The following is a 27,550-nucleotide window of genomic DNA, read 5'->3' on the forward strand; positions in this document are numbered from 1 at the left end:
ATGGTCATACAGCTTCAGGGCCAGATCCAAAACCAGCCAGTGCTCCCCGAGGACAGAGCCTTCTGCCTGCTGGTAAGGCTCGCAGGTAGAGCGGCAGGGAGCTTGCTGGGGCAGCTGGGTCTTGGTTGCCCTCAGCTCCTGCTCCACCTCATGGGCTAGGTGCTTTGCTGGAGGACAGGCAGCTGTCTCTGGCGAGGAGTGAGATGGGCAAAAGAGTGTGCTGGAAAAATGCTTGGTGCCGTGGTGAGCTTGGTGAGACTCCCTGCTGAACACGTGATGTGTTTCTCTCTGCAGCCTCAGACAGGCAGGCCGAGGAAGCAGATAAACAGGCTCCCGGGGGCTGGGTGTGAGGGACACAAGGAGAAGACGAGGGGGTGGGGATGAAGAGGCAGCGTGTGCAAACATGAAGCCAGAGAACACAAGTCCAACAGGATAGTAACACGGAATACGTGGGGACCGGAGGGCCTGGATTAAACTGATTTAAAGACGACCACCAGTTCTGAAATCCCAGGAGGCAAGAGACCTGTGTTGTGCGTTCCTGTCTCAGCTCTGCCACTGACCATGGGTGCAGCTCATTTTGGGGGGGTTCTCCCTCCTCATCGGTAGACGGCAGTGGGATGGAGGTACGAAGGGATGAAGGGGCTAAGTTAGATGTTCACAGTGTTTAAGTGCGGCTGGAGCATTCAACTATCACATCGAGGTGACCCTTGTTTGCAAGCGAATTGCTTCCCGAAGGATGGCTCAAGTCAGGAGCCTCCTGGCACCTTGAAAGGTGCTGTGGAGATGGTGTGGGTTAGCGCTGGGCTGATGGTTGCCAGGAGGGTGACCTTAACCTTTCTCGAGGTGACAGCCCTGAGCTGTCATAAGGCAGGAGCACTGGGGAGCAGTGGCAGCAAGTTGCTCTGGAGAAATACCCTAGGGAGCTGCTGCAGGGATTTCTCTGTAGAGATGGGCAGTGGGACAGACACTGGACCGGTGGCCAAGAAAGGGCTGGGGCATTCTGCCAGAAACAGCTTCTGGAAGAAACACCTTGGGTTCCGGCCTGTGACCTAATGCAGGGAGGCTGTGAACCAGTGTGGTGTAGTGGGAAGAACGCTGGACTCGGAGTCCTGGGTTCCAGGGAGTTTGGTTAACTCGAATGATCAGTCTGTTGTGGATCTCCATTTTCTCACTGACAACATGAGAGGATGTAATTAGACCATTCCTAAGGTTCCTTCCAGATCTAGCATTCTGCAAAAACCATCAGTGTCGTCTCCAGGATGCCTGCAGGGCTCAAGCACCTGCTCTTGAAGGAGCAGGCTGGGCCCCGGGTGGGGCAGGCAGGGTGCCCTAGTCACCAGTCGCACTGCAGCAACTTGCATTTCACACAAGCCACTGGTCCAGTACAAAACATGCTCTTATGAGGGAGTGGGAGACCAGGAAGTTGGAGGACCCCTCGGAGGATGGAGGTGAGCTGGAAGAACAGCCAAAGCCCTGCCACTGGGCTGTAACTGCTGCCCTTGACAGGAGATTGGATGGAATCCTGGTCTGGGGGTGGGCAGTTTTGGCCCGAGAGGCTGTGACTCTGTGGCTGTTGTATCTCTTTAAAGGGGGCAGCATGCAGGTGGCTGGTGCGACATCTGCTTCCTGACATGTGTCCCAGAGCAGGGCCTGCAGTGTGGCAGGGAAACTAATTTGAGCTGCTGCTCGAGCATGTGTGGAGTGGTGTGATGAAGGGCATCCTGATTTGGAACCTTTGATTTTTTTTTTCCCCCTTCCTAAACTGTAGGGTGTTTCCATAATTGGCCTCCTGGGAAGTGCAAATGAGTCTGATTTTCTATTTTTCAGGGCCTTCCATCTCAGGGCCACAAGTTGAAAATGTAAACAGACCCTGATTTTGTTGTCAGGAGAGGCAGGCCACATGCACACTGCTCGGGGGACATGGCTCTGAGGCCTGCGGGCTGGCACCCACTCCCTGCCTCCCCCAGGCCTGTGCCAGAGCCAAGACCGTAGGGCCTCCCCCATGGAATGCCCTCAGGGAGGGCAAGTTGACCTCCCAGGTGCTGTCTCCTGTGTTACCACACTCAGCACACTCCCAGCTGCCCCTCCCTCGAGACCAGACGTGGCCAGGCTCTTCTGGGTTTGGTTTGCAGGCTCGTGCTTCTTCCCATCTGGGTCCCAATTTTTGTCTTGGGATGCTCTCAGTCTCTGGGTGAAGTTGAGCAGAAGGAAAGGGATGGGAAGATATTCCAGGTGTGATAACAGTGTAAGAAAAGGCCTGGCAGGAAGGACGGGACACCTGAAGCACACAGGCACAGACCCCTCTCTGGGAGAAATGTTAGAAGGGCCAGTTCAGGGTAAGAGAAGGAAAATGGAGTTTCCCCAGGCAGGACTCTGGGCTGCTCAAAGTTGGTCTTGTAGAACCAGCTTGTCACACAGCCAAAGGTCAAAGATGGTTGAGTCAGAGACCTAGGCTTGGAGGCAGTCTTAGGGTGCTAATATGATTTGGATTTGTGTCCCCACCAAGATCTCATATTCAATTATAATCCCCAATGTTGGAGGTGGGTCCTGGGACAGGTGATTGGATCATGGGGGTGGATCCTTCATGAATGGTTTAGCACCATACCTTTTCCTCATGATAGAGTTCTCACGAGATCTGGTTGTTTAAAGGTTTGCAGCACCTCGCCTGTCCTCTATTCCTCCTGCTCTGGCCATGTAAGACGTGCCTGCTTTCCCTTTACCTTCTGCCATAACTGTAAGTTTCCTGAGGCCTCCCCAGCCATGCTTCCTGTACAGCCTGCAGAACCATGAGCCAGTTAAACCTCTTTTCTTTATAAATTACCAGTCTCAGGTATTTCTTTATAGCAGTGCAAAAGCAGACACACAGGGACCCAGTTGCAACCTCTCATTTTTCAAATGAGAGAAAACTGAAGCCCTAAGAGGCATCACATCCTCTTGAGGTCACACAGCTTGTCAGTGGCAGGGCCCAGATGAGGACTCAGGACTTCTGATGTCTTACTGAACCTCCGAAGCCCCTCCTTCCTGCACCAACCTCTGTTCACCTCCAGAGGCAGACAAGCATCCTCACCTCTCATGGGGTGCTAAGTGCATACAACTCAATTGAGGGACACTATGGCATGGAATAGAAGGTAGTTGAGGGGAAGATATCAGCACCAACCCACTGATGGGAATGTGAACAAGCCTCTAACCTCTCTGGACCTCAGTTTCCTGATCTGTCGACTGGGCTGAACAGTACCTGTCCCCTAGGGTTGTTGTGGAGATAGATGAAAAGGATGACTATAAAAGCTTCTGGTAAATATTCAGGTCATACAAATACATTTTCAAGTACAGTTGACTTATCAGCTTGGTAGAACAGGCATGCAATGTATTTGTTTTTTGTTGAGTGATTCACCTTCCTGTTGAGTGATTCAAGCTAAAAGGTCCGTATGCCCTTGGGTCTCACCACATATTCCAATGCAACCCTCAACTGTGGGTGAAGGGATTAAAGGCCTCTATTTAAATAAAATATCACCCAGAGTGGGAACACATTAAGCCATGATCATCCATTAATGGCTGAGCCTAATGAGCTTCCACATTGAAGTCCAGCTGTCACCCAGCAGGCTGGGGACTTAGGACAGATACAATGTGACGGGTAAAAGAAGCCTTCCAGGAGCCAGGCCAGGATGTAGCAGGCCCTCAGGAAGGCAGGGGCATGTGTGGCCGGATGTGGGTCTCGGGAGGAGTCCCAGGCAGTTCGGGGGGAGCAGGAAGACCCAGGGCCCTGCTGACAGCGGGGAGGAGTGGTCAAAGGGAGGGGGTACTCATTGAAGGGGGAAGGGGACCCAAATCTACCTTTACCAAATTTAGTTCCATAAACCCAGGGTTGGACTTACGAAGTACTCCGGGGTCCCATCACACACAGGATGAGCTTAGCAGTGTGAGGGGAGGTGGCTTCATCTTGCCCCTCCCAGCCTCTCTGTTGAACACAGCAGACACCAGCATCCCTATCGGCCAATCCCCGTGGCCCTTCCCATGGGCCTCTAATGCCCCCTCCCCCGGGTCCCCCTCTCACAAAGTCCTTTCCCAGAGATGGGCCTGGGACCCCCCTCAGGGAGGAGAACTCACCCACAGTGGCCGCCATGCCTGGGGAGAACCGGTCCTCACAGAACCTCCTCAGGAAGGACGTCTTCCCCACCGCGGAATTGCCAACGAACACAATCTTGAAGAGCCGGTCGGGGGCAGAGGGAGAGCTTTCCTCCTGCGGACGGCACACAGTCTGACCAACTGCAGGGAATGGTCCTGCCAGCCCCTGCCCCAGCCACCAGAGGCCCTTCACCCATCCCCACAGTGGCCCTCAGGGGGTGCAGACCGGCCTCCAGACCTGCACCAGGGAGGCTGCCACAGCCTCAGAATGCAGTGAGCATAGTCGGCCTTGGGGCATGGAGGCTTTTTCCAGCATCCGCAGGAGGGAGGAGAAACAGCCACCCAGGTGACATGTGCTGTCCGCCTCCTGTGGCAGGGAGGCAGAGGCCGACCCTGGATTCGGTGGGGTGGAGGAGGCAGCACGTTCACGGATAAGGACAGCTCAGTGCTCCAAGTGCGACAGGGCACAGAGGAGGCGGCTTACCACCATGGCCTCCCAAAGTGCTGCTTTTACAGGTGTGAGCCACCATGACCAGCCCACAATTCCTCCAAGAGGAGGCAGGAATTTTTTCTGTAGGGAAGGACAAGGTGGGGCGTTTGCAGAGAGAAGGAGAGGAGGATAAAAGAAGGCTTATCCACATCACGGGGACAGAGACGTCCCAGGTTGGGACAGGGAGTTCCTTATTTCAGCCCTATCCTTGGCAGCCTGGACTAAACGGAGGATGCTCTGGCCTCTCTGAATATTGCTCTCCATGCATCTCATCAGCTCCCATCGAGGCACCGCCATCCTCCTTGTGTAACTGAGGCACGAGGGTCTCCACTCAGGAAGCTGGGAAATGCTAGGCTGCTGGGCAAAGCTTCCCAGAGTCAGTCAGTCACTGCTGCTCTGTCTCTTGGGCCCCGCAGAGGGAAAGGGCTGGGGCACGAAAGCCCAGAGGGGAGTGAAGTTGACCTAGGACAAAAAGCAAGTAGGAGGTAGAGTAAGGAGCCGCCTTCCAGCACAGCCTGCTGCTGAGGAATGATCATTCACTCCAGGGACCTGCCACTCAACTGCAGGCATCGCGCCTTCAGGCCCAGCTCAAGCGATGCCTGATCACATGGGAAGGCTCTTTTGAATCTATTTCAAAGTGAATTTGGGGGAATTAGCTCCTCTCATTAAGCAAATACTATAATGTAGTGGCAGTTGTATTAGCAGTACTTGAGTTTCAGATAAAAAGCCATTAACTGCCTTTTGGAGAGAAATCAATTCCATGCAGTATTTAGGAGAGAATTCAAGGTCAACTACAGAAATTTAAACTAAAAGTTAAAAAAAAAATAACCACCAACCTGCACTCAAAAACTATGCCTCCTGCCCCATTTTCTTTATTCATGTCATGCACAAGGGCACCAATTCTCTGCTGGTCCCTGTACCTTTAATTGTTATTTGTTTGAGACTAAAACTCAGTGTATCGATCTAATACACCCAAGCACAGTACAGGGCAGGGAAGGTGAAACCCAGGATGGCAGGAAATGGTCCTGGTGGGAGAGGTGTTGCCTGATCCTTAGCCCTGTGGCCACCGCCCCTCCTCAGGCAGAGCACTTTTATTTTGCCCATAGACACATCAACGGCTCAGCGTCAGGCAGGACTCACCTCACAGGGGCAGCAAACTCTCAGGTATGTTCATGCACCTAACCCACTGTCCCCTCTGGGGGACAGGCCACCTGCCACAGGAAAATAAGATGGCTGGATTGCGGGGAGGGGGCTGGAGAAGCAGTACCTGGCTGGCAAGTCAGAAGATCTCTTCTCATCCTCCCTCCTTTCATGCTTTTTAATGTAAAAAATAAGCCTTTAAAAAATAAAATTATGCTAATGTTTCAAATTAGGAAATGCACAAAAGTAGAGGGGAAATTAATTCTTCCTAATCTACCCTACCACCCTGAAGTGGTCACTATTCATATCTTTTTATTTTTTAAGAGACTGGGTCGCATTCTGTTGCCCAGGCTGGAGTGCAGTGGTGCAATCACAGCTCACTGCAGCCTTGAACTCCTGGGCTCAGAACTCCTCCTGCCTCAGCCCCTGGAGCAGCTAGGACTACAGGTATGCATCAACGCGTCTGGCTAATTTTCTTACTTTTTGTAAAGACCGGGTCTTGCTATGTTGCTTAGGCTGGTCTTGAACTCCTGGCCTCAAGCTGTCCTCCCACCATGGCCTCCCAAAGTGCTGCTTTTACAGGTGTGAGCCACCATGCCCAGCCCACAATTCATATCTTGATGCATTCCTTTCAGCTTTTTAAAATATCATCTTTGTTTTATTTATAGAAATTTGAGATACATATAATTTTATCCTACTTTATCATATATTATTAACTTACAATTTTTTTAGTCACTAAAGATTTTTGAAAATATTTTTAACAGCTGTATAATATTCTAGTGAATTAATATACTATGCCTTATGTCCCTATTATTGGACATTTTTCTTTCAACTGTTTGCTATTATAAATAACTCTTGCATTCTTGAGTTCAATCTTTGTCTGATTTTGGTTACTTCCTTACGAAGAATTCCCAGCAGTAGAAGTGCCGGTTCAAAGGATATGCTATTTTTAAGTTTTTGATTCATATTACCAAATGGGTTTCCAGAAGGGTTGTACCAATTTACACCTCACCAGCCTTATATGGGAGGGTCTGCCTTGCAGTAGCCTTTAAACGAGCATACCTTCCCTGCTGGAGCTGTGGTGTGGCTGCTAGTAAATCGTACTTCCTCCCTGCTGCAGTTCTGTCCCCAGCACGACGGCAGCAGGACCTCGTGGAGTGGGCACAGAAGTGAGAGAGCTCGGTGAGGAGGGCTGGGCTCTCCATCACTGTGGGCCTGGCCTCTCCCCTCTGAGCTCCAACTTTCCCATCTGTCAATGGGGAGAACAAATGTCTGACCTGCAGATAGCGGTGAGGATAAAATGCCATAGCAGATGTTTGAGCAGATGCTTGAGCCTTTTTCTTCATCCTCAGCTCCTACTGACCTCATGACACTTCTTTCACATTTTAGGGGGACATCTTGGAGTTATATAAGACCCCATTTGTACCCACCGCCAGCAAGTGTAGGTCTGTGCATTGAAGGGGAAGTGGAAGGGCATGCAGGAGGGAGGGGGACCCCACATTGGTGCCACCCAGCTCTCCACTCTCCCCTTGCACCAGGGCCCTTGAGGAGTGATCTGCAGGCATGAGTCTTAATCCTGGTCTGAGAATGGTAACCTATGCCAGGAAGTCCATTAGGTAGCTCACACCCTAAGGCAGCCACTGGGAAAAGTTCAAGGTGGCAAAGGCTCAGTTCTCAATGGCTGCGGTGGCGTGCAGGCAGGAGCCCCTTTCAGACTGTTGTGGATCGTTCTAAAGCTGTTTCAGAAGGCTGAGTGCAGGATGAGGGCTCAAGGAGCCTATTCCGAGGCCTGAGTCCCAAATGAGGCAAAGAGCATCTATCACCATGAGCCAGGGGAGCCACTTTTCATATGGTCTCCCTTTTCCTACAGAATTTAGCAGGAAGGCCTGGTGGGAAGTACAGGGTCACACTGAAGAGAGGAGCAGGCAGGGAATGTCGGAATGAAAGTGGGATTCGCTGATTAAGAACCAAGAGAAAAATGATGGTATGCAAACTTTCTACAGCAGGGCCTGGCTCTGCTAAGAGCAGTTACAAAGCATGCAACTTTAAAAGTATATGAAATTGCATGCTAGGAGCCGAGCATACAGTCTATCATAAGTAGGTGCTCAATTAATGCTTTTGAAACCGAGTCAGAAGAGAGAGCACAGGGTCGGGAATGGGGCAAACAACTGTGTGATATGATGAGGTTTCTTTTCAAATAATCTGATCAATCTTTTATTCTTTAATTCACAGTACCCCCCTTCCCCCGGCTTTTTTTCTCCTTTTTTTCCTTCTTGCCTTTGTTAGATGCCCAGGCACACCACAGTACCAAGCATTATCAATACCAGCTCACATTCTTTTCCTTATTTGGAAAGAGGACGAACTTTCTGGTTCATTACAGACACCCCTTGCCCTTTCCATCCACTTTCTTTTACGTGCTCACCCTATCTTTAAAAATCAAATGTTTAGCCAACCGGGATTAGTTTAGATTGTACGACCCAACCCTGGCCAATGGGGAAAGGGTACAGGGCAGGACTTGCATCAGAAATAAACATGCATCTCATGCCCCTTCGTTCAGGTGTGCTCTCATGGCAACTGGCCAAGGAGGCACCCCTCTGCGCAGAAGTAAAATTGCTTTGCTAAGAATCCTTTGTTCGAGTGTTCAATTTCCTTAGGATTTTGAGCGTTATTCCAAACACAACGGAGGTTTAAGGAGAATTTATCGGGATCCCCGGGTCTCCCTGCATGACTCTCAGCTAAGCGGGGGAAAGTGGTATTTGGAGGACACAGATGTGGTGAATCACTGGACCTGCAGCATCTGACCTCCTGAGCTGCCTCTCCGGGCGCTTGGCCTCAAATGCAAGAGACACATCATAGAAGCGATGTCCATGAACCAACGTAGGATGAGCCCTTACCTTACACACAGCTTCTTTTCCAACAGGCTGCCCTCGGGGGGATGTGGGGGTGAGTTTCAAGGGTGGGGCCTCCTGGATTTGTCCCTGTACCCCTTGGTCAGAGACCTCTTCCTCTTCTGGGCATTTGCTCAGGGGTTGCTCAAAGCCGCCATCCAGGAGCTGGGGCAGGGGGTCTTCTTCAATGGAGATGATTCTGCGGAGAGGCCGGGGGTATGGACCCCCAGGCCCTGGCTCCCCGGTTCCTGGCTCCTCTTCTGTTAGGGGATATCCACTCAGGCCCAGGGAGCTTCTCCTTGGGATGCTAAACACCTCCTCCTCCTCCTCTGACTGGCTATTGGGGCGGGGAAGAGAGAAGAGTTGGGAGGATTTCACAAAATATTTCAACACGGGCTGCATGACGGCTTTTGTGACAAACAGATAACCAGGGAGCATCACACCTTTGGAGAAGAGCACTCTGGGAAAGGGAAGAACAAACCAGCCAGCATTCTGCAGCTCATTCACTCAACACGCTTACACTAAGTGCCTGCTGCCACTGCTGAGGCAGATGATGACACAGATGATGATGATGATGATGACGACCAAGCATTAGGTACAGATGCCATTTACAGATGGACATAATTCCTGTCCTCATGGAATACTTGATTTAGTGGGGGACTAAAGCAATAATGACACAAATAAATACATCATTTACAAATTGTGAGACTGCTATGAAGGAGAAGGAAAGGTTGTAAAGAAAGAAGTCTCAGACTCAGATACAAAGCACCCTGATTAACATTAGCAGGTGGCCTTGGCTCTGCTCCCAGCGCCAGCCATTACTAACTGTGTGTCCTTGGGTAAGACACTTCAACTCTTCAGGCCTTGCTGTAAAATGTGGCCCATCTGTTCTGTCTATTCACAAATAAGACAATACATAAAAACAGACATGTTTGCAAAACATCCTCAGCAGTGTGAGGGGTGCTGTTGCTCTGAGAGGGCCCCCCACCTCCAGATAGAGCAGGTCTGCTGGTTCACAGGCAGCTGCCCCCTGGACAGGAGGCTTTGGGTCAGAAGAAAACCAGGCAGAGCATCTCCATCCACCTCTCCTTCCTCTCCCTTTGTCTTCTTCTTTCTGTATCCCTGGAAGTCAGAATCAGGAGTAAATGGTCTCAGAGGCCTAAGCACACACTTGCTTCTAGAAGCATTTGAGCACTAAGGGCAAGGAGAAGCTGTAGGCAGTGCAGGGAAGGAGGGAACTGGATGTGGGGGTCAATGCAGAGTCTGTACTTTCAGAAGGTTTTGAGAGCAAAGGCCTCACAGAAATTGTCTTAAGGGAAGTTTGACAGGGAGGACCTTAAGTCCAGAATTGAAACACACACAGACACACGCAAATACACACACACACGCACACACACACACGCACACATGCACGCAGACTAGAAAAGGAAATGAAATGGGGATGAAGCAATGGGGCGATAGGACCAAAGGATAAAGGAACTAAATGAAGGACACAGAATATGTAGAACAGAGAAATACATTTTCTTTTGCTCCCTGATTTAAAATATATATTACTCTTAAAGATCAACAGTAGAAAGGAAAAAGAAAAAAAAAAAAAAAGCAGGTATCACCATCCTGAAATTAACTGCGATTCTGAAAGACAAATTACAATATAGTGCTTGCTTGCAGAAAGGGTGAATTAGTTTGGATTCCCTGATATAAAAATAAAGGATTTGCAGCAATTAAAGCACCTTTCCCTTGACTTATAAACACAGTTTTAAAAAAGCCAAATGTCTTCTTTCCAGCAAACTTCCTATATATTGTATCAAGCTTATAAAGTGCTTATTTGTTTTAGAACACAATTGGTATTCCCATCTACTTTTACTCTGCTTATACACACCAAAGTGAATATTTGTGTGTACACATGAGCCAGTACGCACACACAGCATGTTTTTTCAAAGGCTGTGCGACCAGAAAAGAAATAGCCACTTAGATAGGCCTTAAAACAAAGCATTTATTGGAAAAAGCTTTTTATCTGGGAAATTCTCAAGCACTACTGCCATTCTATAATACCTGCATCATGGCATGACTGAGTTCATTTTTGGTTTTACCACCAAGTGCTCTCTGCCATTAGTAGGGACAGCAGCTATTTTTGGGAAAGTCTGCATTAGAATTTGGAGCTCACAATTTGTCACTTACTTGATTATTGTCTGCTTCTACCACTCAACCAGAAATTCAATGACACAGAGGTAGGTCCATTTTGCTCACTACTGTATATCCAGCAAATAGCACAGCACCTCACACACAGTAGACACTCAATAAATATGTATTAAGTGAGCATTTAATAACGGAGATTAATGGTAGGACCCACGTCTAATTTATTTTTGGAGGCTTTACAGAACTTAAAAGAACGTCTGGAACACAGTAGGTAATCAGTAAACGTCTGTTCAATCAATCAGTCAATCCATTCCATTCTGAGGAACCAACGGGCCAATCACTGTTGCAGAATTTGGGCTCCCAAATTGTATCTCATTATTCAGCTATTTAGAACAAGAATTCATGATGATCAGGCCCAAAGGTTTGACTGATGAGCTGATTTACATCTCCAGAGTCACTTCCCCTTTGCATATCTTTTCATTTCATGCTTGCAGTCTTCAAGGTCTCTCTGGGTCTGACACTGAAGGGTCAGGTGCCTCTATCTCTCTGCGGCCATCTATGTGGACACAGCACATGCCAAAACGAAGAGCGGGCGGGGGACTGGTTTGTCTCTGAATGAGCAACGAGCCAACCCTTGGGTACTCAAGCTCAATCATGTGCTGCCCAAGAGCAACAAAATGCGTTACGTTTGAGTTAATTAAATATAAGTCATTGAAACGATCTGTCAAGCACAGGCCCCAGTCTTGTCTGTGAAAGGAGTTAACTGTTGGAGATTCTATTTGACACTTTAATTAACCTTCATAGCCAATATAGTCATATTCCTAAAAACCCAAGTGCATCGGCCGGGCACGGTGGCTCACACCTGTAATCCTAGCACTTTGGGAGGCCGAGGCGGGCAGATCACGAGGTCAGGAGTTCAAGACCAGTCCTGGCCAACATGGAGAAACCCCGTCTTTACTAAAAATACAAAAATTAGATGGGCGTGGTGGCGCACCTCTGTAATCCCAGCTATTTGGGAGGCTGAGGCAGGACGATCGCTTGAACCTGGGAGGCAGAGGTTGCAGTGAGCCAAGATCATGCCACTGCACTCTGGCCTGGGCGACCAAGCAAGACTCTGTCTCAAACAACAACAACAACAACAACAACAACAACAACAACGACTCCAAAACCGAGTGCATCCGTTCTGCTCAGCGACAACAGTGTTGCCCAGCTACACACTCCATCTCTCTCTCCCTTGACCCCTCTCCTCTGCTGCTACACAGTCCCTCTCTGCAGACACACAATAGGGTGGGGCAGCCTCAGAAGGCAATGGTCTGTCCTGGGGGGTTTGCTCTGCACATTACCCTCTGGCTTGGATGTCAGAACAGGGAGGGGAATGTGTTCTAAGATTTGAGGGCAGTGAGTGCAGCTGACCTCAGTTTCCTCACCTTTCAAGGGGTCAGCAGGCACTGAGTGTGGGCCCAGAGCCAGCTCTCAATGAGCCCGACATTAAAGAAGGGATGAGCAAGTGGAGATGACTTACCTCCTAAGAATCCCTCTGCCGTCCACATATTTGCCTATCACGGAGCCAGATCTCTTTTTCCAGCTTGCCCTGGAAGCAGCTGTGTTTGCCTTGGCTGCCTTATTTTTCTGTAGAAACACAAAATGCCCTTAGATCCATGCCTATTTGCCCTGATGTTCGAACAGAAAAGGGCTCAAGATTCCCACCTCATAGACTAGGCTCTACACAAAACTCTGAAGGAAGTAAGCAGTATTCTGGTCACCCCGTTAGCATTTACCCACTCTTCCCTTTCGCCAGCATCCCTTACCAGAATCCTTCCATCTCCTTTCCAGTTACCTCATCAAATGAACAAATACACAGTTTATAGCCTGGGGTCCATCCTGTTATTCACAGGAGCACTGATCATTTGTAAAAGGAAAAAGAAGAAGAGATAAGTGTTTAATGCATATTTTCTATACATATTTCTAATGCACATAGAAAATATGCATTAAACATTTATCTCTTCTGAAAAAATATATCTATATTTTTGAAACAGGGTCTTGCTCTGTCTCCCAGGTCAGAGTGCAATGGCATGATCACAGCGCACTGCAGCCTCAAACTCCTGCACTCAAGCAATCCTCTAGCCTCAGCCTCCTGGGTAGCTAGGACTATAGGCGCCCTACCATGCCTGGCTGATTTTCTCATTTTCTGTGGAGATGGAACCTTGCCATGTTGCCCAGGCTGGTCTTGAATTCTTGGCCTTAAGTGATCCTCCTGTCTCACTCTCCCAAAGTACTGGGATCACAGGAGTGAGCCACCATGCCTGGTCAGACAGAAAAAAGAAAAAATATTTACAGGTATAAAAACTCTGTGAATCTTTAATTCACACTCTTCTGTATGGCTGCAATCGCTTTTTATTTCTAAAGTCTCAGATGTAATGAGAAAGTAACTAGCCAGGAGGATCAATTAACTCAGCGTTCTGTCCATGTAACTCCTGAATAGCACAAGGCAGTTCAGCTTTTTGGTGGAAGTAGGCTGGGTGTAGATAAATTACTAACATCTATAACACAGAACCTGGGTGGAGCAGGGGTTTACAACCCCCTTAGCCTATGCTCCCTGACAGACGTCTTCCAGGAGATGAGGCGGGGGAGTTAGACTGCAGGAAATATCTCTCGTTAATTAGCCATCCCATGATTCCCAATGATCCTTAATGAGAGGAGGGGCTGCAAAGCTCCCAGAGGCCCGGAAGGTATGGCTATGCTGATTCCAAATTCATCTTCAATTCTTATTCAGTTTGTCCCTCTTTCTTTGATTCCCCACAGAAGTTCTGTAATTCCATGCCCCTTTCAAAGCAGAATCAGTTTGGCAGGTAAAGGGGAGGGAGGTGAAGGGATTAGGGTGACATTTGGTTGGAAGTTTTAAAATAAGTTCAGTGTTACTTCTAAAACAATGATAACCATTATCATCATCAAACAAACATGTGTAGGCTTAAGTCTTGCTCTAATAGTACACATAGGTGGGTGGCAGAGATGTTTGCTGCCAGTAAGTGATGGAAAAGAAACTGTGGCGTGATGCGGTCCCTCAGGGATGTGCGATTATAAAGCAGGTCAGATCTAATGTAGGGCAAATCAGCCGCCTTCTGCTGACCATATCTAGGTCACTGTTCAGCTAAGGGTCCAATACACAACAACATCCCCTTTCCAAGAATCTTTCTCAAAGATTCCTATTGTATGGAGCGGGGATGGGAATTCACTTTCCTCATGTGACAGTGGGGGTCATGGTCCAAGGTGGTAAATGACTTGCCCAGGGACACACATGAAATTCGTAGGATGGTCATCCTGATAATTAGGAAGTCACATCAATCAATTTGGCCTTCAGTTTTCTTCCCTTCAGAGCACCCAGTGGCTCCTGTTTAAAGGGGAAGATGAGTAACAGCATGGAATCCTAGGTTTTAGCCAATGTGGTCCACAGTGAAGGCCTTTAAATAAATATAGGATTTCACATCATTTAGGAAAGTATATACAGATATATAAAAACATACATATATACACATATACACATTATATACACACACTATATATATACTACATATATATATAGAGAGAGAGAGAGAGAAAGAGAGAGACATGGTACTCAGGTATGGAAGAGTAGGGGTCCCTATAGGATAGAGAAAAATTGTTCATAAAATCAAGTATGAAAACAGAGAAATACACATTTCTAATGTGGTCTATGACAGTATAAAAAGGAAAATTTTCAGTGAGATAAAAATTTAAATGAAGAAGCAAGCTGTGAGCATTTTGGTTTAGAAGCGATAATGGCATTTCAACTGCGCCATCTCATGGATAGAACTATCATTTCTGCATCCAAGAAATATGCGACCCTCCCAAATATTTTAGTCTTGTTGTGCCAAGAGGAAACCGCGTTACTGTTAACGCACTGTTACCCAGCAGGCCACCCTGAATTTTTATTAATTGCAAAATGTTTTTATGCCATCATCCTGCCAAATAGATCCCAAGTGTCAGGACATCGCTGGGCCAGTCTCGACATGGATCTGGCTGTCCAGTGGACCACAGCCCTTGGTCCCCCACAGGTAAGGGAGAACTGGCCAATTACCTGAAAACATATGTCCCGTTCATCCCGAAGGTGCTTGTTCCTTTCCCTGTGGATGGTAAAGGGGAATCTATTCAAACACGGAGTTTGCAGTTGACAGATCCAACGGCAGCCAATTAGCTAGTCAGATGGGTGCAGGGGAAGGTGTGGTGTGGAAGACCAGGGAGTCTGTGGAATCTCCTTCCGCAGGGATGTGATTGATGGCAGAGGATAGTTCGTGTGTACAGATAGGTACACACCGACGTGGGGGATAGACTGAATGCCCTTGAGACACCCATGGCCCACCAGGATGATGCATGGCCTCTCCTATTACTAGGGGCACCGCCTCTAGAGGGGACCCCAGCATTCCAGCTCCACCTGGGAGCTTCCCACTGGGCTCCCTCTTTCTTTCTCTCTGTGCACCATTCATTCATCCATTCATGCACGCACACACGCGTTCACTCAAACGTCTCCTGAGCACCCACTGCATGTCAGGCACTCTTCTAGCCGTCAAGGTCACGCCAATGACCAAAACAAAAACTTCCTGCCTCACAGAACGTGTATTTTAGTGGAAGGATATCCGTTATTGAGAAAATAAAGCGGGAAAGTGGAGTAAAAGAAGCCAGAGGGTGGAGCAGTATTTCAACTACGGTGGTCAGTGACGCCCTCACTGACAAGACAGCATTTGTGCAGAACCTTGAAGGAGTGGGAGAAGCATTCCAGGCAGAGGAGAGGCTAGGGCAAAGCCTGGTGCTGCGATACACCTAGTGTGAGCAAGAAACAGAGAGGAGGAAGTAGAGAGCCCAAAGGGTAAGTAGTTAGGAGATGAAGCCAGAGAAAAAGTGGATGGTGGTCAGGACCTGCCTCTTCACAGCCCTGTGGGCCACTGTACGAACTTTTTATTTTTGTTGCAGATGAGATATGAAGCCAAGGGGCTGGGGGCGGTGAGGGTGAAGCAGCTGGCAAAGGAATGTCAAGATCTGGCTCCACTTTTTAAAGGATCCCCCTGGATGTGGTGCTAAGAATAGACTGCCGGGGCAAGCGTGGGGCCCTGACACTTGAGGAATATTTTTAGTAACATGGAGGTCACTGGCCACTGGGGTAAGAACTGTTTTTGTGGAACAGCAGGGGGGAAAAGGCCTGATTGGTGGGTTGAGAATGTGAAGAAAAGGAGTGGAGACAGTGAATGTGAACAACTCTTCTGAACATTTCGTTGTAAAGGGGTTGAAGAAATGGCAAGTAGCTGGGTGGGGAAGTGAGGACAAGAGATGTTAGACAAGAAAATTAGAGTACCTTTGTAGGTATCTTCAAAAGAGATAAAACTGACAATGGAGGAGAGAAAGAACTAACGCTGGAATAGTCCTTGAGGAGCCGGGAAGGGACGGGCTCTAATTCTAGAGTGTGAGTTGGGCACAGGGGTTGGGGGTGGCTTCTGTGATGAGCATGGGGAGTACATCCACCGTAACAGAGAAGAAGGCAGAGACATGGGCATGGGAGGAAGCTCTTATCGAATGGTTCCAGCTGTGAAACAGGAGCAAGCGTAAGGATGGAAAAGGAGGAGTCTTTTCTCCAGGACTTAAAGTAGGAGCAGTTGGGTAAGTGAGTTGACTGGGTCTGCTGTGTGACGGCGGAATGCACTTGGGGTTCACAACTGGGAACTTCATCCATTAACACAAGAGGTGGAGAGGGCAGGCCAGATGACCTCAAAGTGCTTAGCAGTTTCGTGATTCTATGACTCTTCTGGCCAGCGGCCTCTGAACAAACCTACACTTCTGAAGGGAAAGGGAGGGCACAGCCATGGTTAGGCCCTAATCATCACAACGCTGCCATTTATGGGGGCACTGACTGTGGGCCAGGCGCTCTGCTAAGTGTGTTGTATGCCACAGAAAGAGATTTTAGGTGGGGCCTGAGGAGTCACCACCAGGGCGACTGACTTCCAATTCCGCCAGTCTTACCGAAAACATTAGGAATGTGCCAGGGTGGTTTTCAGTTACCTGCATGAGGTGAGCAGGCAGGCACACAGCCAGGGCCTTCAGAACAAGTCAGGAGGGACATGGAGGTTATTTTACAAGTCCTGAGAATGGCAAAGTGAGCTGCTCATGCCAGAGGGACCCTCACTCGGCACAGAGCTGTGAGTTAGCACCCTTGCACCTGAGTGAGGACCTTGGGAGACCTGGAAAGTCCCACCATTTTTGGAAAGCATGCTGCGTTGTTTCTTCCTTTGTGGCTTCCTGCTTTATGTGGATGTGACCATCCCCATACAGAAGCCTCAGTATTTAAAGAAACATATCTGCTTTTGTTCACATCGCTGCTCTACTGTAATTCCTACTCACAAGTAGCATCTTATTCTCAAAAGAACCCTGTAAGCTAGGCATGGGAAAATTAAGACTCGGATTGGTTAAGTCAACTGCCCAAGGTCACACAAGCGAATGAGAGGAAGTGCTGGGTTTTGAATCAGATCCAGCTTCAAAGTGCTTGTTCCTAATCAAGTGCCCTGAAATTGCTCGTGTTTGCACCCACTGTCCTTCGGATGGCAGCCCTTCTCACCCCGTCACACCCCAGCTGTCGTCCTGATTCCACCACCATCCCACCCCTGCCCTCCCCCGATATTCCCGCTATCCCCCACGCCCACTGCAGCATTCTGCCTCCCTTGATTCCTGGTGGTTTCACTGTGAGGGAGAGATGTGCCATGAGGCCTTCCCTCCAGCTCTCAGCTTTCATTAGCCAGCGGGACTTAAGCTTGGTAACCCTGGATCGATGGCACAGGAAGGCCTCAGTCCCTTTGTGATTCTGCACAAATGCTAGCCTCCATTAAAAAGACCCGTAAGTATTTGTAGAGAGCTGCCTTGTCATTCTCCCCTGCGCATTCTCTTTGAATCTACCCTTTCATTTTTTCCTCAATGCAATAGAAAAAGAAGACCCCAAACTTGTCCTTATCCATTTTGTTCTCTTCCTTTTACTCAAGCCTTCCTGAGAATCAAGACCTTCTCGCAAATGGATCACAACTTGGTCACCTAAGAACCCCCCTGCGTGTTCCCTGGCTCTGGAGGTCTGACCGAATCATGTATTGAGCACAGTCGATCTGCAACGCATTCAGGTTGAAGCACTTTTCCATTTGGTAGCATCATAGATGCCAGACAGAGTGAGCATCCCTTGCTTTCACAAAAACAAAAACCTTCATAACATAACTGGGAAGTGATTCAAAACCACTTGCACTTCAAAAATCAGAACCCAAAGTCCTTCTGTTTCCTCACCATTCCCCCAGAGGTGCCCAGCCGGCAGCGACTTACAAACATCATGGGCAGCATCAAAACTTCCATCTTTCCCCACACAGGTTTGTGTTTCTGAGGAGGGGAGGGTGGTGCACATTCCAGACCCGTCGACTTTGAGTTTATTGCTGGGGGGTCTCTGAAGGCTGAGGAAGCTTTTTCTTGGTGCTCTGTTTGCGATTCATTTACTCATTCAACAAACACGAACAGAACACAGCCAAGTTACAGATTTCCATTCTGGCCCTATCAGCGAGGAGCTGCGTTGCCTGTGGTAAATCACCTCATTCCTCGAATATAACTTCCCCATCAGTTAATTCCTGTGAATTAACCGCCCTACTCACCTAACAGTTTTGCTGAAGATGAAAGAGATAATATTTCTGGCATAGATTAAATGCTCAATAAACCCAGCTCCACTCCCAGGTGATCCTGTACCAAGCATGGTCCTGTGAGGGACTCAGAAGAGTGGGGCGGAGCCACCCCACCAGGAGGAATACACTGGATATGGGCACACGTGTAAATGGACCACACATAACACAGTGGCTACTCAGTGGTCCAAACACTGCGTTGGGGACCAAGGGAATGAGGGCGCTCTCCGCAGGCATATTTTTCTAGCACGTAGGCAAGGATGACCCTTAGACTGGTCCTTCCGACCCCAGGCTTCTGGGAGGTGCTCTCAGCACAGGCCAGTGCCCACCGACGCACCTTAGGAAATCCAGCTGCTTGAGGAGCCCGGCCTTCTCGCGCTGTAGACTCTCGGTCACACGGTACACTTCCCTGAGGAGGAGGCAAACACACTGTGGTGAGCTCCCAGGTGGAAGCCGGATGCCCAGACCCCTCATGCTGGAGACTGGCAGGCGATGCCGCGCCGGGGATGGAGGGCGTTGGAGGAACGTGGCCTTCTCTTGGAGAGCTCCTGTGGTTTGCAAGTGTTTTGGGCATTGCATGTGCCCAATTTGGGAGGTGAACTTATCCTCAATTTATAGACTGTGACCATCAGAGAAGTCTGCTAAGTCTCTGCAGTTCACGCAGACAATCCGTGACTGAACCAGGGTCCCCTCCTACCCCCAGACCCAGCTCATTCCACAGCCACTTCACGTGCTACCTAAGAATAGGCTGGATGGTCACTAAAGAGTCTGTCCAGGCTCCAAACTGCCCTATCCTATCCAGACTTCAGGGAATTAGAATCAATATTCTTTTCCAGCCAGATCTTGAAGGGTGAGAGCAGAATTTGTATTACCTTCCCTCCCATTCTCGCCCCACCCAGAGGCTGGCGCGGTATGTTTTTAGGAGCTCTGGAAGAACCACCTTTTCTTTCCCACCTTCCTCCCAAAGTCCCCAGATATCTGGACTTTTCACTATTGGGCCTTCATTTCTCTGACTTATGATCCAGCTGTAATGCAGAATTGAATGTATCTATTATAACCATGTATATCACTGTGCAAACATGTTAATTGTAACAGGAGTTGTGAGGAAGGGGAGAGAGAAGCAGGGAGGCTGTGAATCAGGGCAACTAGAGGACAACTCAGGTGGGGGGGTAAGGGCTGTGTCTGATTTGTTTACATTGATATCCTTGACACAGCGCCTGGCTTGGAGGTGTAATCAGCAAATAGGTGGAGGAAGAAAGAAAAGAGAGTAAAAGAGGTGAGGGGGAGCAAAGAAGGAAGAAAGGGAGGGAAGGAGGAAGAGAGGAAGGAAAGGATGAAGGAAGGAGGAAAAGAAGGAAGAATAAAAGAGGAAGGAAGGATGGGGTAACTGGGGAGGTCTTCAGCATCACTCAGGGAAGAAAGGAAAGGAAAAAAATAAGAAATCGGGTGATATTGGGAAACTGGCTTAACTTCACAATTCTGTCTTCATTTTTCCTTCTCTGTTCTATACCATGCTTTAGACGATTTTTAACTGCTCTCCGATCTTACTACAAGGGTCTATAGTTCCACGTTTCCAAACTGCAGCACAGCTTTTCACGTAGGGAGCATCTTGCAAGTTGATACAGGCGTCACTTCCCATGGGCTGTCAGGGCTGCCAGGCTGTGCATACACTGGGCTGGGCAAGGACCCCTCTGCCACCCCATCCATCTCATTACTGAGCTGGCAGAAACAGCACCAACATGCTTGTCCACAGGACTCTCCTGCCAAGCTCCTAATAACCTGATTCCTTCAGCATGACGCGTCTCTTTTCCCCATTTTATAGAATAATTGTAAAGTCAATTTACAGCAATAAGAGGCTGAATGAAATTCTAAGTTCAACTCAGACAATTCCAGTTAAGCAACAAACCTTCTCTGGCTCCTGCAGAGATGCAAATTCTTGACATTTTATTACCGATTATATTTAATTTCAACTTGAAGAAAAACAATGTATTTCCCATCATCCAAACTGGGTCTCTAAACCCCTGTCCGGGACTCTGCTCTGATGAGCACTCTGTGAGCAGAGCTGCCCGCTCCCGACTCCGGGCCCTGGGAGCTGAAGATCCTGGTGCTGTACTTTAGGGTTCCCCCACCCCACCCTGTGTCCTGCCTCTCTCCAGGGGTGGCCAGGAGCTCACAGCTTTTCCTCTGCTCAGGAAAATCATTCACCAGGGACTTAAGGTCTGGATTCTCACAGAGTATTTTACCAAATAGCCAGTTCCCAAATTCTAAGTTTTCTCTGGCTCTGCATACACAGCACCAGTGACCATCAGGGCTATATATACACACATTTGTATTAGAAATACATGTGAACACATGTACTGTTCTGTTTGTCTAGTAAACATATATCTGCTTGGATATTTGTACATCCATATATACACACAAATATTCAGAAATATATTGTTGTGTCAACAAAAGAAAGGCACTTCTGAAAAAAAAGACACTTAGATATTTGACTGAATGACCTCTAAAGTCCTTCTAACCTAGAGGTTCTAAAAGTGTATACATGGGTAATATGTAAACTGAAAGGGAAAGAATCTGCAGTTGTTTGGAGTGGTAATCGGTGAGGCGTTTATGGTTACCCTTACGGGAACTGCTGTTGGCTTTGTTTTAGGGGAGAGAGGAGCTATGGAGCACTTCACAAGACATATTGTCAAGTGAAAAATGTAAATGCAGAACAGTATGCTTAGTATGCTACTGTCTTATAAAGGAAAAGCGTGTGTGTGTGTATGCGTGTGCACGTGTGTGCACGCACATATATGTGTCTGTGCCTGCATATACATACAGCATACTCTGAAAGGATCCACAGGAAACCATGACCAGTGGCTCTGATGACTGCAGATCAGGGCTGTGTCGGGGACACAGACTTCTTTTTGAGCATATAACCTTTTGTGCCTTTTGAATTGCGTTCCTTGTCATAACTACTTACTCAAAATAAAAGTTAATTAAAAAATAAACAGAGAGTTGCTGCTTCTCAGCTGACCTTCATCTTTATATTACCTCTCTGCTTGATAGTTCTTTATCTCATTTTAAAATCTACTTCCGCTACCTTGAGCATCTTCAGAGATCAGGAAAATTAATTTTGCCTGTTCAGAATTCTTGCTGATCAGTGACTAAGCCTGTTTACCTCCCAGCTCCACCCTTTCCTCTCCCAGCTGCTCTGCAGTAGCACGAGGCAGCAAGACCCTGTGGGAGAGCCCGGGACTATCAGGAGAACCGGGCTCCGTCCCTGTTATCCAGCACTAACTAGCTGCATGGCTTTCGGCCCATCACTACACCTCTCTGAGCCTCAGTGTCTTCATGTATAAAATGAGTGTGAGTCAGTGCGCCTGGCCCAGGATGATTTAAAGATCAAATGAGAGGATGTCAAATGATCGACATAAGTGAGATATATTGAATGCCCAGCATGGTACCTAGCACAGAATAAATATTTTCCAAATGAAGAAGTCATTGACTCTATGGATAAATGAATATACAAATAAACAAATGAGAGTCCTCTGCCCTGAGCCTCAGAGTACATGTGTTCTAAAACCTAAGACTACCAAGACAAGATAAATGGCTGATTCTTCAGGGACTCCTCCAGGTGAACCAGAGCATCCAAGTCCTCTCCATCTGCCGGTCTGCAACCCTGCTCTATGGAGAACAAGCCAAGCCTCTCGCTGCACTGCTCTCCCGGCCTCCCTGGACGGGACATGCTCTCCAGGCCCCAGGATGCTCCCCGGCTACACAAGAAACTTCAAGCTTCTTGAATACAAGTTGTGAAGGTTCTGGAGTCATATTTCTCTCTTCCTCCCAATCCTCCCTCCCTCCCTCTTTTTCAATTCTCAGCCTCCAGAGATTGTGTCTCTGGCTTGGTTAATTAAGATAAGACTTCAGAAAGCTTTGAATCCTCACGCTGTGATGTGACGCTCCAGCACTGGGTGTTTATTTCCATTTGCTGTTCTAATGCTTGTGCCTTCAGATGTTTGTTGCTTTTAGAGCTTGATTGAATTTTAAGAGCCTGCATCCTTAATTCTGTTTGTAAAGCTAAATGCCTGTACCTTGTTGACCTGTTCTCAGTGAGGAGGAACTGATTTTGCTTGTTCACAGTGAAATATGTTGTCCTTCCACAACTGGTCATCCAAGAATTGGGATGGAGGGGCTTAATTTAAGTCAGCTACTTGGGAGCTCTTTGTTTTTGTTTTGTTTTAACTGGAGACATCTTACTAGGGTGAAATTTCCAGCCCAAACACGTCTCCTTCCTTTTACCCCAGGCAATTAGCACCAAACGGTACAGGATTCCACACAGAGGTCACACCAGCACAGCAGTTTTACATAGGCCTGTGGACCAAAATCCTGCCAGCAGCCACCCAGAGTGAGCACCTTCACTTCTGAACAAGGGGAGTTAACATCTATAAAACAAGTTCTGGCACGTAGCACTGCCCTTTTCCCTAAAATCGGACTTTCGGTACTACCTGGTACCTTTCAGGATCAGGCACACAATTACTTTTTTCAGAATAAATGAATGAATGAAGAGTGCATGAACGAATGTGTGAGTAAATGATAGCCAGTCCGACTCTTGTAAGGATATTTTCTGCAGGCTTGTTATTCTCTAGGGAAAATCGGCAAGATGTGTCTAACTCTTGGCATCTTGGGATAGTTACTTAAACCTCTGAACCTTAGTTTCCTTCTCGATAATAGCAGAACCTGCCACACCAGGATTTTTTTTTTTTTTTTTTTTTTTTTTTGAGACAGAGTCTCGCTCTGTCGCCCAGGCTGGAGTGCAGTGGCGCGATCTCAGCTCACTGTAACCTCTGCCTCCCAGGTTCAAGCCGTTCTCCTGCCTCAGCCTCCCGAGTAGCTGAGACTACAGGCATGTACCACCATGCCTGGCTAATTTTTGTATTTTTAATAGAGATAGGGTTTCATCATGTCGGTCAGGCTGGTCTCAAACTCCTGACCTCGTGATCTGCCCACCTCGGCCTCCCAAAGTGCTGGGATTACAGGTGTGAGCCACCACGCCTGGCCCAGGATGATTTAAAGATCAAATAGAGGATGTCAAATGATCCACATAAGTGAGATATATTGAATGCCCAGCACAGTACCTAGCACAGAATAAATGTTTGCCAAATGAAGAAGTCATTGACTCTATGGATAAATGAATATACAAATAAACAAAGGAGAGTCCTCTGCCCTGAGCCTCAGAGTACATTTGTTCTAAAACCTAAGACTACCAAGACAAGATAAATGGCTGATTCTTCAGGGACTCCTCCAGCTTAAGGTGCAGACCCAGGCTTGATTCTGCCTCAGGTGTGCCTCTGCCTAGTAAACTAACCCCCATGGTTGGACACCATTGGCAGGTCGGGCCCTGAGAGATGTGGGTTTCTCCCTACTGGGACCACACAGTTGAATCTGAGGAACATGGTGAAAAAAATGGGCAGAGATGGACAGGCAAGTCCAGGACAGTGACACATGCCCCGTCAGATCATATGCTGATCCCGGAAGCCTTCCTGCCTCCCTCTGGTCCCCCTTGGCCTCCCAGGTCTCTACACGACGACAGTTATTTAGGGTCTGTCTGCTCACTCAGCATTTGCCCACAGACTCCCTCATATTTGTTTGTGGAAAAACGTGTCTTTCTAATCACAGAATGCATTTTCTGAGAACAGGGCTGTACATTTCTTGTCAATCCCAGGCAATGCTGGACACAGAACTGGTCTGCTTCACGGGGTCAGAATCCTAGAAGAGTGTTAGAAGAGTCTCAGGGAGCCACAAGCCCAAATCCACACTTCACAGGCCAGGAGACAGGGCCTCTGAGCGGCGAGGGGACACGCCCATAGTGGGGGGGTGGTGCTGGAGGACAGCAGAGGAGCGGACAAAGGCTGGACTCACATCTCCTTCTCCTGGTGGAGTTTGCAGGCCTCTTGCTGAAGGCTTTCCAGCTGCTGCTGAGCATCCTGGAGCTCCCAGGAGGTCCGCTCCAGCTCCCGGGCCAGCTCCTGGTTGGTGAGTTTCAGCTTGGTATTCTCAGCCTTGGTCTCATGCTTGTCATGATGCAGGGCTGTGCACTGACCTTCCAGCTGCAAAGGAAGGGGGAGCAGAGGGGAATGAGGAGTGACCACCATCTTCACGAGGGCCTGCCCTGGCCTCACCTTGCTTTCCCCGCTTGGCAGGCAGGAACCGTCACTGCCGCCCCTCACCAGCCTCAAGCCTAAATCGGCATTGTCCTCGCCTCAGTTCACACATACACACCCCTCTAGGCAGGAAGGAGCTTTCAGAGCACATCTTGTCTCTCCCCTGTCTCCACACAGGATCACTAAATAGTCCAGGAGGAACTGCTCCACTCAGAAAGACCACTAACAAAGGAACTTCCACAGTCCGTCCGTGTGAATGGCCTTGAGATCTAACCTAAATCCGTCTTGTTGTCCTTTAAGCCAATTTCTTTTCCTTGGTCCTTGATGGAGAAGGGGAACAGCTAAATGGCCTGCTTCATAAAACCATCCTTCCCAATTTCGCATGCTGATGGTAAATCTATATATTCCCTTTTCTCCTCTCAACTCCAATTCCATTAATCTAGAGAAGCTTTTAAGGGTAGCCAGAAGCCCTGAAAATTCTTAGGAAATAACTAAAACAGTTCAAACAGAACATAGACCTTTTCTATGTCTCTAAAGTAACTAAAAACCTTGCATTTTTATAGCTTCAGCTTTTCTTGGCTGTTGATTATGCTGTGCAGAGCTTCTAATCCTCTCACCAGAGGAAGAATCAAACCAAGGTACATATATCATAATAAATTTAGTTTAATGAATGTGGCCAGTAAGGGGAGGAAGAAGTAACAACAAGGAATTTGGTGTGATTCTCAAGAGGCTCCTGTGTAATCAGGCAAGCATGCAGTAATTACATCGAGTGGCAATCATTCATTTGAGGGATAAATCTAATTGCTAGGAACTTAATGCATAATAAAGAAGAAGAGAAGGAGTAGGAGAAGCAAGGTACAACTGTGGATGGAGAAACGGGGAGGCAGCTGGCAGTTCCCGGAGTAGAAATCGTCTTGCTGCAGAAGGAAAGAGACCTAAATTCATAGCTTGGGTAGCAGCAGCAGTGGAACAGTCTCTTGTCTTAGCAGGGCTGTCTTCAAGTAGATGTTAATGTGCTGCTAAAAATAATCCTCTCTATTGAAATGGAAGCAACGTGTCCTGGTCTGTCCAGAGCTGGATTCCTTCCGGCACCAGGCACAACAAAACAGGAGGCCAGTGGCACGCCAGCCCGTCTCCCTCAGAAGCCCTTGCTAAGGAGTGGAGGCTGCTAAGTAGGAGGCTTGCCTAGGCAGTCAGTCTTTCTGGGCTCATCAGCCAGGCACTCCCGGCCATAGAGACGCTGCCCTGCAGAGCGCACCACCCAGCCTGCCTCCTGGAGGCTCAGGTACATCAGAGAGGAGTGCCTGGTGTCTGCATTCTTCCTGCAGGGATGGGAGTAGCCACAAAGGATGCCAATGACCCTGTCCAGGCACCACACGACCAGGGAAGGCACAGGCTGACTTCAGAAGCGCCTGTTCCAGCAGAGGCATCCATGACCATTCTGGACGGAAGAAACTTATCTGTAGCCTCCCGCCAAATATCGTGGTAGACAATGTCTCTTGTACCTCGGCATTCCCCTCTTTTCTTATACAGCAGGCAGGAAACAAATTCCAGTTTTGGCATTCTTGTGGCTCCTGGGTATAATTATAGGAACATGTCTGCAGATACCTCATGGGGGAATGCTTGGCAACTTTTCCAAGTTAAACACCTGGTATTGGAGAAGTAAAGGTGTTATCTTGGGATCACCTGTGATTTTAAATGCTATCTTTTGTACAACTAAATCGTTCTTCTCAGGTTAAAAAAAATCAAAAGTCCTTAAGTGAATGGCAGGGAAGGTGGGCAAGAGGCAGAGGAAAGGATGGAGAGAAGAGCCAGGTACTCTGAGGCCATGACAGCAACATACCCTTTTCTGCTTCTGGGTGAGCTGCTCCAGCTCCTGCTCCTTACATAACAGTTTCTGTTCCAGCTCTTGACTGCGGGCTTGAAACCTCTCTGTGTCCTGCCAAGCCAGAAAGAGGGATACACAGGACCCAAATGTAGCACCCCTGGGTTATAGATTTCTTTTCCCACCTTGAACCTACTCAACATCAAAACCCATCCTATTAGACCACGGGGCTTTTCCCATAGCACTGCAGGGCTCTGGTAACCTGCCTGCCCCATCAGGGAGGACCAAATGAGACAGAGATAGTGCAAGCACTTAGTGAGGCAGGATGCAAACTCCCAGCAAGCATGGCCATGTCCAGTGACTGTGCACCGCCACCCTCCTCTCTACCAAAAAAAGGAGCAGTGTCAGCCAACGGTGGAATACTGAACGGGGAGAGTTGGGGCCTGAGTTCAAATATCAGGCCTTGGTCTCCTCATGTGCAAACTGGGGGAGGCAGATGACCCCTCGGACGCCTTCCGACCTGGATACTCTGTTCGAGGTTGGACACTGGCATCGGATCCCTTAAACTGGCCTCACTCTGGAAACACAGGGCCATTACCTGTTCCTCTTGAGGGTCTAAGTGTTCATATTTTCCCACTGTGATTGAAGTCTCCCGGGCCCTGCTCCTCAGGATGTTTTAATATCTGCTCCTTCCCTAGGCTGGGCTTTCCCCACAGAGAGGTGTTGAAGCAGGTGAGAAGGGGCCTGGCTGTGGGATGAGGAGGAAAGTGTGTGGGCCGTCGGGTGCCTGATGCTCTCAGCAGAGCCAGATCTGTGGTGTAAGGGCCCTGAGCTGAGCAGGACACAACTTGGGTTCTGGCCCCGGCTTCACCCAACTAACTTGCTTCATTCTTCTGGATCACTGTTTGTTCACAGAATAGAAACAAAAATACCCATGCCATCTGCAGCACTCCACTTGCCTGAAGGCGGAATGGAGGTACAAAATGTGCAGGAAGAGAAGAAACCATTGTAACTGCCATATAACTCACTACCGGAGCCCCCTGGGGTTCCTGAGATACGGAAGGACTCTCTCCCAAGGAGGACAGCGTGGGATGTTGCAC

General features: G+C 48.4%; 1 protein-coding gene across 6 annotated transcripts in view; it reads right to left on the reverse strand.

The window, feature by feature from the left end:
• Positions 1–27,550, reverse strand: part of CRACR2A (calcium release activated channel regulator 2A) — a 154,946-nt gene that overhangs the window by 16,857 nt on the left and 110,539 nt on the right. For 5 of the 6 annotated variants that reach the window (XR_004175970.1, XR_002515490.2, XM_031650207.1 and 2 more), the window contains exons 9-15: positions 26,469–26,564; positions 24,384–24,571; positions 18,817–18,888; positions 14,870–14,915; positions 12,299–12,405; positions 8,647–8,977; positions 4,105–4,237 (exon numbers count right to left, since the gene is read on the reverse strand). Coding sequence is in view for 4 of the 6 variants with exons in the window: in XM_031650207.1 (XP_031506067.1) it covers positions 4,105–4,237; positions 8,647–8,977; positions 12,299–12,405; positions 14,870–14,915; positions 18,817–18,888; positions 24,384–24,571; positions 26,469–26,564 (973 nt within the window). In the remaining 2 variants the exon portion in view is untranslated. The remainder of the gene's footprint in view (positions 1–4,104; positions 4,238–8,646; positions 8,978–12,298; positions 12,406–14,869; positions 14,916–18,816; positions 18,889–24,383; positions 24,572–26,468; positions 26,565–27,550) is intronic. The other variant, XM_021921900.2, reaches the window with a different exon arrangement.

The sequence above is a fragment of the Papio anubis genome, chromosome 9 (assembly GCF_008728515.1).
Source record: "Papio anubis isolate 15944 chromosome 9, Panubis1.0, whole genome shotgun sequence".
Classification (NCBI taxonomy): Eukaryota; Metazoa; Chordata; class Mammalia; order Primates; family Cercopithecidae; genus Papio; species Papio anubis.